At 42.6% G+C, this 19,487-nt stretch overlaps 1 protein-coding gene across 1 annotated transcript in view; it reads right to left on the bottom strand.

Annotated features, from left to right (window-relative positions):
• The window catches only part of Hecw1 (HECT, C2 and WW domain containing E3 ubiquitin protein ligase 1), a 390,788-nt gene extending 371,307 nt beyond the window's left edge, over positions 1-19,481 (bottom strand). Inside the window, 1 exon segment of the mRNA XM_010610867.3 lies at positions 18,567-19,481. Within this exon segment, the coding sequence (XP_010609169.1) occupies positions 18,567-18,689 (123 nt within the window). The 5' untranslated portion in view covers positions 18,690-19,481.
• Positions 19,482-19,487: the final 6 nt, after the last annotated feature.

The raw sequence follows: 19,487 nt of genomic DNA, 5'->3' as shown, positions 1-19,487 counted from the left end.
GTATATAAGTCTCTCTATGGCTCTTTTCCTTTCTTTCTGCTTTGGCTGTCAGGAGATAAGCAGCTCTCCTCTGTCACTATTGTACCAAGATATTTCTGCCTTGGAGCCAGCCAACCATGGACTGAACCCTCTGAAATGGTGAACCAACAACATAAGCCTTTTTTCCTTTAAGGTGTGCAGGTTAGTGATCTCATGCCAGCAATGAAAAGTTGACCAATACAAGATGACAAAGAATTTCTCAGACGAAATGCCTTTAAATTCTCTAGTGAGATCGGAGCTAGGTGAGGGAAATCTTGGGCTAATTGGATGTCCATCAGTTGTAATGTTTTCTAAGATGTAGCTCTGATCAATACTTTGCAGATCCCTGGGAGAAATTTCTCCTAGCTACGGTGTAGGTAGATAGGCTTGCAAAACTGTGATATGTTGAGGGGCATCTTGGAAAATACATGGGTGGAAGCTTCTACCTATAGCATATACTGATTTTAGATAGAGGGCTCAGGCAAAAGCCACACCCCACCTGAAAGCAGCTGTCATTCCCACAGAACAGGACACCCTCAGGTGACCTGTTCTCCCCTTTCCTCTTTCCTAAGTAGCTTCTTTATATATCTGTTGAGAGGTAAGAGCATTTCCCTATGATTTCAACCCAGCAGAAAAAAAAAAAAAAGGACCAGGCGGGCTGCTCCCTGGCCTGGTACTGAATGAAATCTGTCCCTCTTGGGAAGGAAGAGCTAAGTGACCTGTGAGAACACCTTTCCACACTGTCCGCAAAACAGCACAGACTCCTGTGGCAGTGACCACAGAGATTCCTGAGGCCACTTCAGAAGTTTCTTATTTAAACTAAGCCTTAGAGGTGAGCCTTGGAAGAGAAATGCCAAAGAAGCACTGCAACTGGTCTAGATCTGTACATCTCACCCTGTCTCTTCATTAATACTGGAGAACTTGTGATTCTGGCAGAACTCACCTAGCATCCGGGAGAAACGACTGAACATGTGTCCCTGCTCATCTGTAATAGCAGCACAGATGGTTTGACTGTCCAAAGATGGAAACTGAAGAAACAAAATTGCTAATACTAGTCAAATAAGGGGACTACAACTCTATGGATTTGGGGAAAAGTAGAGTTTGTGAAGTAGCTACTAGAAAATAGTAAATTGTGTCTGTTTTTACACTCTGAATAAAATGTCATGAATACATAAAAAGCTGGGTGAAACCAGATGAGAAACAGGGTGAAAAGGAACTTAAATATGACTTTGGAAGACACTTCATTTCAAAATTAAGCAAAGCTGGATGATACACATGTGGACAAGAAAAAAGGGAATAGGAAAAAATCAATCAAGAAAAATTAAAAGGCAATAGCAGAAATAAGGTCAGCTTTGGAGTGGAAATTCAAATGAAAGATGTAAAAATAGAGATCACTGAAAATACAAGCAAAAGGTTAGAGGAAAATGTGATGAATGAAAAGTGATAATTATGGAGGGATAATTTACCTTTATTTGTTAATCAGAGAGGAAGTTTGTTTGAGAGATGAAACAAGCCACTAATATTCGCAAGGCAACAGAATTATTTTCCCCTTGTCCAGAGATTTGGGCTAGTAGGGCAAACATAGGTACCACAGGACGTGGACTACTTTTTCTCTTTTACCCATCATCTTTAGTATTTGGACCTCTTTCCTAGCTTACGAGATGGCTGCTGGGATGCCAGCCACCACAGTCACATCCCAGACACAACATAAAGGAAGCATAAGAGGAAAATGCAGCTCATCTGATGAGTAAGCTATCTTTAAGAGCTTTCCCAGAAGCCTCACTCTGTGACCTCTAAATATATCTTGTTGGATTCAAGTATGCCAATGACTGTCCCTGCCTGCAAGGAAGCCTGGGAAATAAAGCATTTACTTGGGGGCTGTTCTCAAATTAAGTCAAGTTCTGTAAGTTAGGGGAAAAGAGAAAGGAGAGATCAGTAGATAAACAACAGCCTGAGATAAATACAGTAACAAAGATACCGAATCAATCTACATGATACATGAGGTAAAGATTTTCCTGCACCGAGTATGTAAATCAGAAGAGATATTCATGTCTCCACAAAGTGAACTACAACAACAAAACCCTATGTATGTTGATAGCTTAGCAAAACGCTCACTTCATTTTTTAAAAAAAAATTGTTTTAAATACCCAAGCCAGAAAAAAAAAGTCTCAAGATTACCCACAAAGAATTTTAAATTGTCCTCTGACTTCTCCAGATCACTAACATTTGATTAATATCTTAGGAGTCTTGGGGAAAAGTCATGATGCAAAGATGACAGTCACAGCGAAAATACTTAGAAAGAAAAAGTCCCCTATACATGAATGACTTTAAAACTTGCTAAAAACACAGCTTTTCCCCAAAGTTTATGGCTGGGAAGCTCATCCCATTCAGAATTCAGAGTAAGTTTATTCTTAAAGTTTAAGAATGGGAAACTTGCAAAAACCATAATTTCATTAAATTTGAACAAGTTAGAGAGATCTTCTAGCAACTGTAGCTTCCAAAAATCAACACAGTAGGATTTTCCATTGCACATTTGCCAGCGTAAATCTCTGTGCTAAGAATTCTTAGGTCATATCTAAGCTCAGCAGGAGAAACTGATTGGCTTTAAAGTATTCACATGACAAGACAGAAATAAATAAATATGCTTTAAAATATAATACAGTGTAAAAACAGCAGAAGGCACTCATAAAGTCATAAAGAATGTATTATTAAAAATACACACAGAGTCGGGGATGGTGGTGCACGCCTGTAATCCCAGCACTCAGGAGGCTGAGGCAGGAGGATCGCTGTGAGTTCAAGACCAGCCTGGGCTACACAGTGAGTTCCAGGTCAGTCTCAACTATATAGTGAGATCCTGTCTCAAAAAAAAAACAAAACAAAACAAAAAAAATATACACAGCTGTGTGTGGTGGTACACATTTGTACTTCCAGCACTGTAAGAAGATGAGGCAGGAGGACCTCACATCTGCGTAACTTAGCGACTTAGTGAGTCTGGGTTTCAGAATTAAAAATAATAATAATAATAAGGGCTGGGGATGCAGCTCAGTGCAAAGGCCCTGGGTTCGATCCCCAGTCAACAACACCAGACAGACGCAGACACAGGCGGACACAGACAGACAGACACACACACACACACACACACACACACACACACATATTTGATATGATAAAATGGAAGTGAAATAATGGATATCAACAATAATTCTTGGGTTAAAAAACAATGAAATAAAAAAAGGTCTAGACAAGTTTTATTTATTAAGAGAGAACAAAACAGAATAGGGAGAGAGAAGCAAATAGGAAGGGAAAGAGAAGGAGAGCTGACGGAGAATAACAGAAACAGAAAATTTTTAAATCAGGACATGAAAACCACAAATTAAGAAGTAACTCAACAACGATGGAGGAATAAAGGTCAAAATTCTGAATTTAGGAAAAGACAGTTTCTTGGAAAAGACAGTTTGCTTCAAGTAGAAGTAAAAACTTAAGTAGACTGATAAGCATGAGGCTAACAAATTAATCGATTGGCCCTAAAGCAGGCACAAAACACAAGACGGTTTACAGACAAAGTCTTTCTAAGTTCAAGGCAATAATGAGCACGAAATCACATTCATACTTTGGGTTTAGCCAATGTTATAAGCACCTCTTATCCCCAACAAAAGAAAAAGGAAGGAAGAGAGGAGGGAAGGAAGGAGTAGAAAATTCAAAAGAAATGTAAACACACAATTCCTTGTGTTGTTAGAGATAATATAAAAGGCTCAAATTGGCCTAAACTGGGTTAATTCATGGATCAAAAAGAATGATTCAAATTGATTATATCATTCTGAGTAAGTAAAAGTCTACAGGAACATGGTGACCCCCTTTCCCCTAAAGAAGAGAGAGATTTTAACTGAAGAATGACCGATAATACATGCAGGAGGAAATATTCAGCTGGAAAATCACCGTTTGATGACCTCCAACGCAATCATGAATTCAAGGGCAGATCCACGGCATGATAAAAGTTTTAAGAGAAAGGTTGCTGGAGAAAAGGGATTTGTTCCCATTACTGAGGTGCAGATGCTTTGTACCCTTTAATGGAGACATCTGAAGATCATCACCCTAACCAGTATGGCACCATGTGTAAAGTTAAAAGACACATCTTAAACCTCAAAGATGAGAGTATCTATGTCAGCACACACCTCTAATCCCAGCACTGTGGGAGGCTGAGGGGGGAGGATTAAAATTTGATCCCTGTTTGGACAAATTAGATAACAGTCAGAGCTTCAACAATACAAATACAAACATAAAGGGCTGGGGATGTAGCTCAGTAGGTAGGGCTTGGGTTCAATCCCCAATACCACCAAAAAAATTAACAACACAAAGACCTCATCCAGATTGGCAAAACTAACACCAAGGCCTCATTTGACTGGCTTAGAGGCGAGGACATCAGGACAGAGAACTGCAGAAACCCAGATGCAAACATGGTCCCCAGATTATCAGCTGAAGACAGCAGAGGCTGGGGTCGCTTCTGCCCTCCTATCAGGGCTGACTATGGATTTCCCTAAACGAGGTCTCTCCTGACTCCATGACACAGGCAGTTTCCTTTTCAATTGCTGTCCTGGCTTACACACAGCAGGAAGAACAGCAATGGAGATGGCAGAGGCCCGGGAAACTTCTTGGTCCCATCTCAGCCTGAAGAGGACAGCAGCCCAAGCCATACTCCCTGAAAGGGAGAAGAGCAGAGGTGCAGGTGGGAGCACCTCCCTCTCACAGGGAGCATCTGACATTTGCTGCTGTGATATCCCTGAAAAGCCACTCTGGTGTGCATCGGAGGAAACCTCCATGTACCTTTAGATTCACCAACTCTGCTTTTGAGAATTCTTTGTACAGAAACCATATATGCAGCCAATGAACTGCATACATTGTGTTCATCAATTCAATATTTCTAGATTTACCCTCCCAAAAGCAAATGTCACTGCAGGGCCCAGGAACAGATGAATGGCTGAAGGGGCAAGGATGTCTGCCTGCCAGAGAACGGGGCTGTGCAAGCCTCAAGGTTCCCAGCTGCAAAATGGAGCTAATGCTACTTGCTGCGTGAGCTTAGGAACACTAAATGAAATCGTATATCCAGTGGACCCTCGAATTATGACTGCCCAACATGTAAACAACTTGGCTTAGGATCAGAATTTTAGTTATAACTTACAAAGTCTTGAGTTACAACCTGAATGCCAGCTGCCTGTGCTTCCAGATGATCTCAGCTACCAGACTAACCTTTAAAGAGTTCAGAAGGAACATTACAATTGCAGTGTGTAGGGTTGAGAAACCTTGGACCAACATCTCTCTAAAGACACTGAGATCTGCCTGTATACAAGAGAGAGACTTTGAAGGCTGTGGAGAGGAGCCTGAGCCTTCAACTGACCAACCTGAGTTACAACCAGCTCTTGGGAACGAATTGAGTTGTCAAAGGGCCATTGTGTCAAACACACAGCAACATGCCACAATAAACAGTCTATGCAACTTGGGCATGGTGGCACATGGCTATAACCCCAGCACTTGGGAAGCTGAGGTAGGCCGATTGAAAGTTCAAGTCCTACCCGGCAAGTTAGTGACACCCTGCCTCAAAAAATAAAAAGGTCTATGGATGTAGATCAATGCAAAGTCCTGGGTTCAATCCCCAGTTATCAAACACACACACACACACACACACACACACACACACAATACATTATAAATATATACATATACATATATATGGAGTATTACATACATTATTAAATGACAATTAAAATTATATACACACAATACAGAAATAGTATGAAAAGAAAACACACCTGATAAATTGCAGAAAGATCACAACTTGTGTTTATGGAGTAATTTCAATATTATAATGTATGTAGGCTTAGAGAAAATACATTAGACACAAATGGATCTTCCATCTGCCATTGCATTGCAGGTGATTGTTTTATTCTTTGCACATTATTTTGTTTAGAAATTATTTAACTTAGTTTAATTTTTATCATATTAAGCAGGGGTGAAGCTTCTTTTAAAGGTCAACTGATAAAGATTCTGCTCACGTGCGCATGTGTGTGTGTATTGTGTGTGGTGTTAGGGATTGAACTCAGGGTTTTCACACTAAGCTACCCTTCTACTCCTTTTTTATTTTTTATCTTGAGACAAGATCTCACTAAGTCACTAAATTGCCCAGGCTGGGCTTGAACTAGCAGCGATCCTCCTGGCCTTGGCCTTCCAGATTGCTAGGATTATAGGGGTGCACCACCACACCCAGCTAAGATCGCAGCTTTTAGGGTCCTGCAGTCTCCATCTTTATTGCTCAGCTCTGTCACAGTCACACAAAGCAGCTAAAGATGCCATTGAGAGATGATTTGCACGATTGTTTTCTAATTAAATCATATCTACAAAAAAGACCAGGCAACCCCAGTTTGTTGACCTATGTTCTACATAATAATATACACGTTACATTTTTAAGATAAAACTGTAAAGAAGGACTTTCCTGAGGTTGCAGTAGCACCTCTCTGGCTGGGAGAGGACCAGTGCTCCCAGATTCTTGCGGTGGTGAGAGCCTGTCCAGCATCCCCACCTCTTGCCTTTGGTTAGGCCACCTGGCATGCTAATGCTAGTCTCTTCAGACCAATTCTGAATATCAGAAAATACTACCTATGATTGACTCAAAATCTTCTACCCACGAGTTTTTATTCTTCACTCAGAACAAGAGCTGCTGAGCTCTTCCCATTTTTCAGAGTTTGGAATCTCCAATCTTGACCCTTTGTTTCATTCCCTAGAGATCCTGTTGGGTGCTGGATTCCCCTTCCCCCATGTTTATATGTTGAAATCCTAAACCCCAGTGTCATAAAATTTGGAGTAGGGGTCTTTGAGAGGTAATTAGGTCACTCTGGTAAAGCCCTCCTGAGTGCCATTAGGGCCTGTATAAGAGACTCAAAAGCTGAGCATGGTGGGTTGCACCTGTAATCCTAGCACTCTGAAAGGCGGAGGCAGGATGATCATAGGTTCAAGCCCAGTCTCGAAAGTTCAGTGACTTAGCAAAATTAAAATATAAAGAAGGCCTGGGGATGTTGCTCAGTGGTTCCACCACCTGCCGTGCAAGCACAAGGACCCAAGTTCGATCCCCGGAACCAAACAAACAAACAAACAAACAAAATAACCAATATGAGAGAGAGGTGGATTGAGAGCTCTCTAGCCTCCTTCCTACCCTGTGAGGCTGCAAGGTAAAAGCTGCTTTCTGTCACCCACTGCCCTCATCTGGAACTTTCAGTCTCCAGAACCGTGAGAAACAACTGTCTGCTCTTTATAAGCCACCCAGTGTATGAAACACTTCCATGGCAGCTTAAACAGACTAAGACATCCTAAAAGCACAGTTTTCCTAATTTAGAGGATTCCAATTTTGCCTAGTTGGTACACCCAGCATTGGAAAATCATTAAACTGAATGGGCAAAACTTTACATTTCTCCTACAAATTCTAAGTGTTTCGGTTTTCTTAGAGGAAAATCTGAAAGCTTAGCAAGCCAGGTCACATTCTTGTGTAACAGCAATGAGCTGGAAGCTAAATAGTTGCCATCAGGAGCTGGACTACCAGCCACCCCACCACACTGAAACCCCAGGCCTCTTGCTCCCTTACACCACCTGCCTGGGCCCTGGGGTCATCATAGCTTCCTGCCTTCCTGAGCTCTCAAAGCAGGCTGCACACATGCAACCACAAGCCCAGAGACAGGGTCTTGTCTGCAGATGAGCAAAGGCAAGTTCTGTGACCCAGGGAGACAGCTGTGCTTGAGCTCCATTGTTTTGAAAAACAGGGGGTAAATGACACTCAGTTTAGATTCCTTACCCAGCCAGCATTCTATGAATCAATAAATGGCTTAGCTAATTTCCAAATCTCACTGAGCTCATCGCCTGAAAAATGCCTGAAGTCATGAGTTCCACCTGCTAATAGCACTTCAGAAAAAAAAAAAAAAACAGATTTGAAAAATAAAATATTTGGATCCCTCAAAAGCCATTTGCAAATTCATACCAGGATGTGAGCAATCGGTAAAACAAAGCCATCCACTCTCTTTTGCCTATACAGTGACATTTCTAGCCAAAAATGCTAATCAAATTTTAAAAATTCCCACCACAAAGTTAATTTCTATTTTTAAAAGGTGCATTGATTACAGTATTGAGGAGAGGCAAATGAACACTTGAAAGAGGGGTCAGAACAAAGAATAAATAAAGCTTTCCTGAGACCTTAGTGCTTTTCTCCAAATTGCTCCTATATCCATCAGCCCCACACATGTAGACACAATAAAGGCTTCAATTTGTTTTAGTTCTTTTGCTAGAAACCTTCCACCTTCTCTCTGTAGCTGACATGTTTCATAGAATGCTTTCTCTAGAAAACTGAAATTATCCCAGATTAGGCAATAAATGCCATTTAATTCAGAGTAGGACTTGGAACACTGGACAGCAGGACCTGGTCTCCTCGCCTCCTTCCTCAACCCAAAGCCCACCACGCTTGAGGGCTATGGGACCCTAGACCACAGCATCAGGCAGGCCAGTATCTGGGGACATCCATCACCAGTGGGGCCACCTGCTAGTGGTGGAAACCCTGCCAGCCCCTTCACTTTGCCTCTGGGTCCTGAGCAGGCAGAAACTGAAGAAATGTGAATTTCAGGCAAGGCTGAACTGCATAAGGTCCTTTGACACAGCTGTTCCAAGTTCCCAGGGGACATTTCAAAGACTCTGCATCACTGGGAAAAGGGACATCTGTAGCAAAGAGCCAAGTCTTGAGGGAGCAATTTCCTACATCAGGGGGCGTGCAGTTAATAGACCCTGTGTCTCAGTCCTAGGGTGCCAGAGGTCAAGATCAGGAGCCGTCTTGGAAAAATTGATTTCATTGAAGAATATACCAAAGATTTCTAAGCCACTGACAAAGGCAATGTTCTCTTTAATGATCAAACTGTGAGTAGCTCTTTGGGAAGCGATATTCTAAGTTTCAGGATCTCATTCTGAGCTTTATGAAGACAAGAAATGCAGCTGCAGGTCCATTCATCACGAAAACAGTTTCCCGCTCGTGATAGATTCACCATAAATTGTATGGAAAATGAAATAATCACCCTCAAAGGCTACAACTGCCTCATATTTGCTTCTTAAAGGAGGCATTTTAATCTGCTTTGTTTTCAGACATTTTCACCCCAAAACTATGTAAGTAGATTTTTTTGTCTAAGTAGGGGAAAAAAAATCTCACCTATAAAAAGCATTAATGTTCCTCATATAATAGATGCTCAGGAAATGTTTTCTGAATGAATAAATAATGTGAAATTTCCTTGAAAATAATTAACCCCCCAAATTTTTAAAGTAGGGTGGGGCATGCTTGTAATCTCAGCTGAGGCTGAGTCAGGATATTCACATATTCAAACCCAGTCTGGGCAAATTGGTGACTTAGTAAGACTCTGCTCCAAAATAAAAAATAAAAAGGGCTGGGGATGTAGCTCAGTGTGAAAGCCCTGGGTTCAATCCCCAGTACCTAAAAAAGTATATGCGCTTATATATTGTACATACACAGATTTCTACATAGTATTTGAGTATAGATACACATGTACTCATACATATAATACATTCTTATTTTAATTTGTGATTCCAAAGGTTCCTTGATCAATTTTCTCTTTAGAAGCTGGAAACCTCCCCAACTTTGTATGTGTTTAGTGATACTTTTCTTCTCTCTGGGGACAAAGGTGAAATAACAATTTGAGAATTTCATTTTTTTTTTTCCCAAGGATGTTATGCTGTGATCAGAATGTATGGTTCTAAGAAAGATAAATTTTACTTCATTGCAACAAAATGATGGAAAATGCTTGCAAAGTTCCTATGAGAGATGGTTCGTCAAAAATTGTGCTAGCTTGCAATAGAACATTGTTATGAGGGAAAAAAGGCAACACTGCCAATAAAAGCTTCTGCTGAAATTACGACCAAATAACTTCAATGCCACCAATTGAGTCTTCCCTTAGAGAGGCTCCAAGAGGCACTGACCACCAGTTCACCCTTCCATGCTGGTCCAGGTTTAAGCCAAATCCCTGCGTGTCAACCCTCCAAAGCCAAGGGGCCCAGATGTGCTGAGGCTTAGGAAGAATGAAGAAACCACATCTTCTTCTGAGTGCCTGAATCTTTAGAGATCCTGAAGTTTGTACTCTGTTGCTTCTTTTCAGAAGATCTAAAAAATCAGGCCAGGTTCAAAGAAAGGAGTCCCTCAGATACCATAACACTGAGAAGCATTATCTCGGAAGTGGTTATTGAGCAATCCTCATTCAGGCCTGACACTGTTCAGGACTGGAGAGCAGGGAAACATAGGACACACTCTATAGAGAAATGAGCTTCCACGTCTTAATTATGTGATCTTGGGACAGCATCCCAGCTCTCAAGTTTTGTCATTTATGTATCCAGGGTAGCAGACATTTAAGATGCCACCTATATACCTCACCCAGACTTTAAGTAGTGATTGAGCAGAGTACTACTATTCTAGACACTTAGGAGGACGGAGAGATGAAGAAAAATCCCTGTCTTATGGAACTTACCTCTTCTGACTTCCTTTTGCAGCAGGACTGCTCTCTCAGAGTTGTCCCTCTTTCCCCCTCCCTCTGCATTTCCACTCCACTCCAGTCCTTTTGGTGAAGAGAAATCCTACCTAGGTGGTCAAGATGCTGGCTGCTACATCTTGCTTTAGTTTTACAGAACTCAGAACAATTGTAATGTTCCTCCTTTGTCTTTACTTGTGTCTAAAGGAGCTACCCTCTTTCCCCCAAAATAAGACCCAGCTGGAAAATAATCAGCCTTGGAAACTAGAGGTCAAAACTGCCAGCCCCAATCAGCCTGTCCTTGCCTTACCTACTGTCACTATTCTCTTGCTCAGTGGCTAATCGGTAGGGTGGGTAAGGCATTTTCGATCTCTCGTTTTCAAGGTTGATTATTTTCTAGCCAGGTTTTATTTTTAAGGAAACACAGTAGTCCCAGGAGGTCAAGGTCCATTGTGACTTTCTGGAAAAAAATAAAAAAGAAGAAACATGCCCAGGATGATGAAAAGCCTGCTCAGCATGTAACCTTCCTGCCTGCTGCTCCTTTCCCTCCCTATAAAATTCCTTTCACCCCTGAGCCCTCAAGATGGAGCTTTGAGGAGTAACCCCTCTATCTTCTCAAGATTGCTATCCTTTGAATAAACCTGATTTCTTAGCACAGACTCTCATCTCTTGATATGGGTATTGGCCTTTGAGCGGCGGGCAGCCCTGACCTTTACTTCCAATAACATTTTACGGTATGCCCTTTGTGGATGCATACACATGAATAACATTCTACAAGCAAAAAACTTACAGACCTGCTCGACTCTGGGGTTGTTCTCTGAGTCACTCATTCATCTTACACTCAGGTAGATACTGGGAACCCTAAGATAAATGCGACACAATCCTCATAGTGAGCAAATAATGATAAGTACACTGGGCACTCTGGGGGAGGAGAGAGAAATCATATTCCACTAGGTAACAGAGTGATGGCTTCTTAGCAGATACAAATTAAGAGGGAATCTCAAAAATGAGTAAATTTAGAGGAGTGGGAAGAATACTAAGTGTAGAAAACAGCATAAGGAAAAAAACTGTAACTATAGAAAAGCAGAGCAGGTTTGGAAAAAAAGAAAAAAAAAAAAGACTTAAGCGGCCATAGCAGGGGACAGAAGTGACAAATGGAGACATGAACTGGCCACAGCCTGCACACTGTAGTGCCAGCCCAGGGAGCTAGCTCTTCACTGCACAGAACAGCCACTCCAGCAGATTCTGAGCACAGGCATGACAGCTCACGTTCAAGATGACAAAGTCATCGAGGCCCAGAGAAAGCAGAAACCAGAGGGCAAAGAGCAGTTTTTATCAAGTCCTAGCAACAGAATAACAGCAAATAAGTGACTCAATTCAACAATAACGGAGTGACTGACTACTACGGCTGGGTGCTGAGGAGGAAGGAAAGACAGGCGAAAGCTAGCATCTTTCTTTAAGGGCTAGAAAATGCCACACAGGAAAAAAGCACAGAGGTTCAATACCTACAAAATGTCTAGGCTGTGAGGACAACTCCTCAGCCACCACCTTGCAGGGCAGAGGGAAATGGTTTGTGGAAAAGGAAAAGCATTTTCTCAGAGGATCCAGAGAGACCTGAGAATATCATCAGACTAGACTCCAGATTTTGATTGGATTTTATGTGGTATAAAATGGAGTCAGAGAACATTTTAAGGTTGAATTTCAGTCAAGGACAGCCCTGACTGTTACATCAGTCAGTCAGTCAGTCAGTAAATATCTAGTGCAGTCTCTGGTATGCTTCAGACACAGTTCTGGGCATGGACTAAATAGGTTCCTAGTGGAGTTTGCAAGTTAAAATGTGTCTTTGTCAGCTTTCCCATAGCTGGGACATGATACCTGACACTCACGACTTAAAGGAGGAGGGGCTTGGAGGAGGGGGTGAAGGGAGGGCAGGGACAAGGGGAAAAAATGAGAACCAAGACCTGTCATGTAAAGGTACAAGGGCCCAATAATGAATGTAACTGTACTGTATACCTAAAATGTACCAATAAATTCAATTTTTAAAAAAGAAGGAGGAGCTTAATGTGGCTCATCCTTTCAGAGGATTCAGTCCATGATCACATTGCTCTATGGCAAAAACATGCTAGCAGAAGGACGTGGCAAAGGAAAGCTGCTAACCCTGGCATCCAGGAAGCAGAGCAAGAAGGGAGGGAGGAACCTAGAGATATACTTTTCCAGCCCACGCCCCCAGTGACCCACCTCCAACCAGGCCCCACCTCCTAACAGCACATTTAGCTAAGAACTCATCAACAGAGCAACCAACTGATGAGGATAGCACACCATGATCCAATTACCTCCCAAGTCTTCTGAATACATAAGACTTCTGGGGGCACTCTAGAGGTAAACTGTAACAGAAAAGGAGACAAGGAGCAAGAACATAAGCAATAAAATATTTGGCAAATCATATGATGCTAAGTGGTGTGAAGAAAGGGAAAACAAGGAGGCAGAAGAGAGCATATTGTAAATGGGTGGTCAGTGAACACCTTTTTAAAGACACCTGATTGGGAGCTGGGGGACAATCGCTCCAAATCCAGGGAAGAGCCAACATGACAGACAGTACACCAGACACATTCTAGGAAAAGCCAGGACCCTGGGATCCAGGGATCCAGGGGAGAGTGAATGCAGAATCCTGTAGGCCAAATAGGGAGTCCGGGTTTCATTCTGCAGAGGAAGAAATTATTGGTAGGTTGTGGGCTAAGAAGTAACACAACCTACACTCCAGGAGGTCAAGAATTTGTGACCATTTTGTGTTGTGCTCCTGCCACATCACTGCAGTTAAGCCCAGCAGATATTTACTCAGTTCTGAATAAGTGATTGGATGATACTATGTGACTTACATATTTAAGAGCACATTTGGGCTGCTGTGTAGGGAACAGAATGCAGATGGGCACAGAATGCAGGGAGGCAGAGAGGGAAGTTCCCTGTAGTGTAGACAGGAGCTGTCATGCTGGATGGAACAACTGAAAGGAAGAGAGAGAGATTTTCTGAAAGTTACCGAGACAAAGAGGTCAGGAGGAGCTGCAGGACTTCGGCCTGAGCCACGAGATGGACAGAGTTGCCCTTCCAGAGAGTCAGAGAACACTGGAGGAGATGCAGGTTTGGGGAGTGACAATATGTGGAAGTATTTTTGCACATGTTCATTTTAAGATTATGTGGTATTCAAGGGAAGGTACTGGGTGGATGCCTATTAAAGTTTGGAGTTCTGGGAATGAGTCAGGGCTGGGAAAAATCTTAGAATCATCAGCACGAAGACCATGTTGAAATCAACAGAAGGAATACAGGTAAGAAAAGAACAGGTCTGAAAGCCAAGCCCTGGGGAATCCCATCATCAGTGAGAGGTCCAAGTTCAGAAGAGGTCCGTAGGGGTTAATATTCAGGAGCCAACCAGAGCACAGGCCTAGAGAAGCAGCAGGAGAACCAGGGAAATTTGTGTCCTGGAGGAAGCTGGGACGTTGGCTTTTGTCCATCAAAGGGCAGAGGTCACTGGTGACCACCATGAGAACAGTGGGAGGCGGAGTGAAAGGGACAAAAGTCCCACAGATGGCTCTCAAGAAAGGGAGAGGAGTGAAGAGACAGAGAAATGGAGGTGGCTTCAGGTGAACTGATGAGAGGGTATTTGAGTTATTTTGTTTCATAATTTACACATACGTTAAGTACATGGTTTGTACAAACCAAACCTCACACAACAAAAGTGTCTTTGGAGGCTAAGGGAGGGTGAATGAAGAAAGCCCGTCAGATAACGTTTTGGAAGCATATTCTATAAAAGAGAAGAGAAAATTGGTCACAGGAAGAAGTGAAGCCAGTGGAGAGACTTAATAACATGTAATGTATTTCAGTCCCTCTGAATTGCCAAGCATTTCTCACTATCATCCCCTGTATATGCAGGGCCTGTGCCCTGTGTTGTGGGCTACAAAGGGCACCGGAAGCACCATACTGAGGAGGTGAGAGAGGAGCAAATAATACTGTCAAAACCCTCAAAATTTTTTCTCGGCTTCCAAAAGCAAATTCCTACAAAAGTGACTCGTGATCAAAATAGAGGATGAAAACTTAAGTGGTTTTACATTCTGATGGTAAAAGGAATTATGACTGATGGTAAAGAAAAAAAGAAGTCCTTCTGAAGATAAAAAAAATCTATTGATTGTGTTCCTATCTGATACAGGAAGGGAAATGATGCTAATGGATTCCATCAGCCCTGGAACCCACTGCACTACAGCGAGGTCTTTTATGTTTAATTCTAGCCTCTGCATCTTTTTACCCTCGCAAACTGAACGTGTGACTTTTAATAATGTATAAGACTGAGATTTTTGCCACACCTGTAATCCCAGCATTCCAGGAGGCGAGGCAAGGGGATTGTAAATTTGAGTCCAGCTTGGACAAGTCAGCAATTTAGCAAGACCCTGAGCTTTTTGTTTCTCAAAGTGCTCTGCCTAAAATCCCCAGGAAGAAGCAGGGAACATTCAGGCAAATTAAATAGGTGTCAATTTAAGGACAAATTGATCGAATTGCAATCCCTGGCCATGGATGTGAATTTTGGTCTTTTTTTCTTTCACACACATGATATTTCCCTGACATCTGTGCAATACAAATTTATCTAGAAAGTGTGAAACGAAAAATCTGCTCCACTAAATATATAAAAGGGACCCCGAGTGAAGACTTCACGACAGCATTCGTCATTGTGGGCACAGATGGCGTCCTTTTCCAGCTCCCACCCCAACTCCCCCCACCAACACCAGCTTAAGTTTCAGCCACTGAATTCTCCCAAAAAAATATCACATGCAACAGAAGCCTGATAGCCGCGGAAGAGCCCATCCACGAGCTACATCCTTATTAAGTACTTCAAGTGTGGGGCCAATAAATTGTTGTTTTAGATAAATAGTGTGGACTCTGCACGTTGCCTGTTGCTATGGAAATCCAGATCACCTAAAAGTCCAGTGGTCTTTGTGCCATTTTGTCAATAAGTAATAGCATTGCTGTCCTGTATGTATCAGTTTTCCTACTATGCCCATGTTACAGAGAACATCAGCCCCTTACCAATGCTCCTACATCCACACATTAAGGCTCTTGATACACATAATCAGTAACATGTTATTGTGCTTTCTAAAGTACTTAAAGAACCCTTAAGACACAAGTGCATATTTAAGTTTCAAATGGTGGCCAGAAAGTCTGGGAGAAAGACAGGTCCTCTATCCAGTCATCAGAAGACCAGCTCAGTCTAGCTAATGTTATCTTAACTTGGAACAGCAACACTAAGAAATAAGCCCTGGAAAACAGAAATGGATGAAACAATAAGAAGTTTGTGTAACGCCACATATGGCTCTCTTTCCTTTAACAGAACAAATGCAGTTTTAAGAAAGAATTGCTCCAAGATATCTATAGAAAAACAGCATTAACAAAAGGCTCAAAGTGGTTATCAGATAGCTGACAGATGAACACACAAAGCCTTAAGTATTTCTACATATATTACATAGCACATATATTGCAAAGGTAAATTATTCTTTGTATCTTTCACTCTCCAATTGGATCGCTAAATAAAGTAACAAAAACAATCACAAAGTCATAGCGTTAGAACTCTCTCCTTCAGGTCCTACTTTTAAAGATGAGGAAATGAAACATTAGAGAGGAAAAATGACAGGAAGGCCATCCAGACTAGTTCACACTGTAGTCCCTGAAAGTCCATGAACATTAAATGTGGGAGCGGGGGCTGCAGTATGGAAACCACAGGTGAGGACTGAACGTCCTGATTTCCTAATGGTAACCATTCCTGTTTTTAATGACAAAAGCAGCAGGCAAATGGGACAGAAGCAGGCAAGGGTTTTAAGGCCTGTAAGTCACAACTGTTTGTTGGTACAGAAATGGGCCTGACTGGGAACACATTCATGCTAGGCTGGCCCAGGATGACAGGCGTCTCTGGCCTAACTGCTGGGTCCTCTCAGAAGCAGAGTGGAGGATGGATACATGTGGCCAGTTAGTGAGTGGCCTTCCCTAGCCATGCCCATCATCCTAGCAAGCTCTGTGTAGTGGAATCAAGACCTGGAGAGAAGATGGACAGAAGAGTGCCCACCCTGTTAGCGTGAGGACAGAATGCTTGGGACAGACAAGGCGCCTGTCAAGGCAAGACAGAACAGCACTGCCATCAGGTCAGTTTTGTTAAAATGGAGAATCCAGATCATTCAACCAAAAATAAATAACCTGAGTCTACAAACACTTGAACTGGACACTCTCCACCATGTTTGTTTGTTTGTTTTTCTGAATGGGTGGAGCTTCTCTCTGTGACAGTCTGGAAGGGCTGGATTTGAGTCCTGGCTCATCAATTCCCTTATGCATCTTACATAACCCCTCTGATTCCCACAGCTGATTCCCAAAGCTGAGGTTCCCACCTACCTCCTGCTTATACACTCACAGGGCATTTATATGACCTGAAATCCACTCACTAAACATGCCTAAGAGCCTACCATGTACCTGACAAAGTGCCAGGTGCTGCAGAGAAGAGCGATGGCTCTGACAATGTCCTTGTCCTGAAAACACTCTGATGTTTGAACAAGGAGGCTGTGGCGCAACTCAGGAAACTGCAGTGTGATCAGGGCCACCTTTGCTGTATGAATGAAAGGCTACGGTAAAACAGGCAAGGAAGTGGTTAATTAGGCCTGGCAGAACTGTTACTCTGAGCTGTGAATCTGGATTGTAACTTTAAAAAAAATGAGTGCATAGCTATAAAAAATGGTGTGGCTAAGCATAAATCAATGACTAAATACCTCAACCGTCCCTAAATTGTAATAATTACTGGAAGCACATTTCTGAAAGCACATGAAAACACTTTGCTTGTCTGTTTGAACCAGCATTGCCTGGCTCATTTTCATAACACACAATAGCGCCAACAGGTTTTATAAGCAATATCAAATTAGATCAGGGGATGTCTGATACTCTTGCTAATTATTGCGTAGGATGAAGCAGCTATCTAGAGTCTTTCATTACAAACAAACAAACAGACAAAAATCAATCACTGGAAATAAGGAAATTCCTAATTATATAAGACAAGATTGGAATGAATAATTAAATCTTTAGGAGAAAACCTGTAACCCAATTCAAAATTTTTCTCCCCCCAACAATCTTTTTCTATAGTGGACAAAAAATTACATTTGAGTTGTTGACTACCTTCATTTACACAGAAAAAATGCAGACACTGAAGTTAAAATTTTTGAGATGTAAAAATAACCATAAATTCTATAATAAATCCTTTGCTTTTATTGCTTGGGCTTTGATGATTTACCGTTCCTAAGATGCATAGCTTTTTTTAACCCAAATATTAGTTATCTCAAGTTGCTGAAGCTAAAAAGAACCACGGAATTAACTGGTCCAACTTACTTTACAGAGAAGGACTGAGACAGAGGTGGTTTTCTCATAGTCACATCCGACTTTTATTATTTGCTTGATTATACTCATCCACAGAAGGTAAAGCTTAAAGTGGTATTTTAGTATGTCCATTTTTAATAGCATAAACAGAATCAAGCCAAATGATACTCTATAATCAATCTTCCCTCCATACTAATGCACTGACAGGTTGGTCCAGCTCGGGATGTGGCCTTCCTACCAAGTCAATAATGTCATAATCCCAACAAATTTAGGCAACTGGCTTTGAAAAAAAACCTCTTCAGACAAAAAGAAAACTTGTCATTCCACAAAGCAGCCGACTACTGATTCTAATACAGAATCAGCCAGAACATAGTTTATCCAATGAAATACTCTAAAGTCCGATTTGCCTCTAGGTCTAGGAATTAAAACAGTGATACATTTTTCCAATGGGGGGGTAGCATTTTTCCGGGGGGCGGGCAGGAAACTCTGCCCAATCTATTTCTCTACCAAATAGGCACACACGTTCATATTAGGACAGACATGTAGACTCTAATTCCTCTTAGCGGAAAACACATTTTCAAAATGAATCCCCAATCTAGAATGAATTACCGTAATAGCCACAGCGGGAGCGAGTCCGCCGACGAGGAACGCAGATCGGGCCACCTGCTTTGAGACGCCTTGGACCACAACACCGCTGGGTTGTGCACAGGCTGGCCTTTTCGGGTAGGGCATCTGCCCTTATAAAATCGTGATTAATTACCAGGAAAAGAGAGAAGATGCCTCCTCCCTTAATCCTTGAACTACGCCGCTCTTCCTGTATCCATTTCTGCCGAGCACAGCATTGTTATCTTTTCAAAGAGAGAAGAAAACAAAAACAAGTACAAAAACAAAAAACAAAAAACACAAGGGGGGAATCGCGCCACTGCAGATCCCAAGAGGAGTAAGCAACAAAACTACAGCAACGTCAAATCGTATCTCTGGCAACTAGGAAAATCCCCACGCTGTATGGGTGTCAGCCCAATGCAGACTGAGGCGCGCTGTGCCTGGAGCCGAGGGCGTCTCTGCAGCCTGTGTCCCTTGCCAGCTGCCCCTCCACCCCCACGCGCTAAAATTCGGCAAGGAAGAAGTTACGGTGCCCAGCCTGTGTGCAAGGCAGACCACACATCCGCGCTCCCAGAATCGGCCGAGTGGCCCGGACGTCAAAGCAGCCGAGCAATCAGAAAGCCCTGAGGGACGCGGGGTATGGAGGGGCCACTTCGTTGGAGCACTCGGATTTTGCTGCATTGTGACGGTCCCGGAATGCTTGGGTAGGAGGAAGCGCACCTTCAGCCAAAAATGGACCGGACGCGCGTGTCCCAGCTCCTCCCTCCTCCCTCCCGCCCGCCCGCCGGGGTGCAGGTCTCAATACGGTAGGCGACGTGACGGGCTGCTTCCTCTCCAACTCAGGTGCCAGGCCCAGCGGAGGGCACAGCCCGGAGGGACCTGGCGCATCCTCGCCGCCGACACCACCCAGGGAAGCCCGGGCCGGAC

The sequence above is a fragment of the Fukomys damarensis genome, unplaced genomic scaffold (assembly GCF_012274545.1).
Source record: "Fukomys damarensis isolate Sample0158 unplaced genomic scaffold, DMR_v1.0_HiC HiC_scaffold_17, whole genome shotgun sequence".
NCBI classification, from domain to species: domain Eukaryota; kingdom Metazoa; phylum Chordata; class Mammalia; order Rodentia; family Bathyergidae; genus Fukomys; species Fukomys damarensis.
Note: the sequence above shows the minus strand (reverse complement) of the source record. Positions and strands in the feature narration are given on the sequence as shown.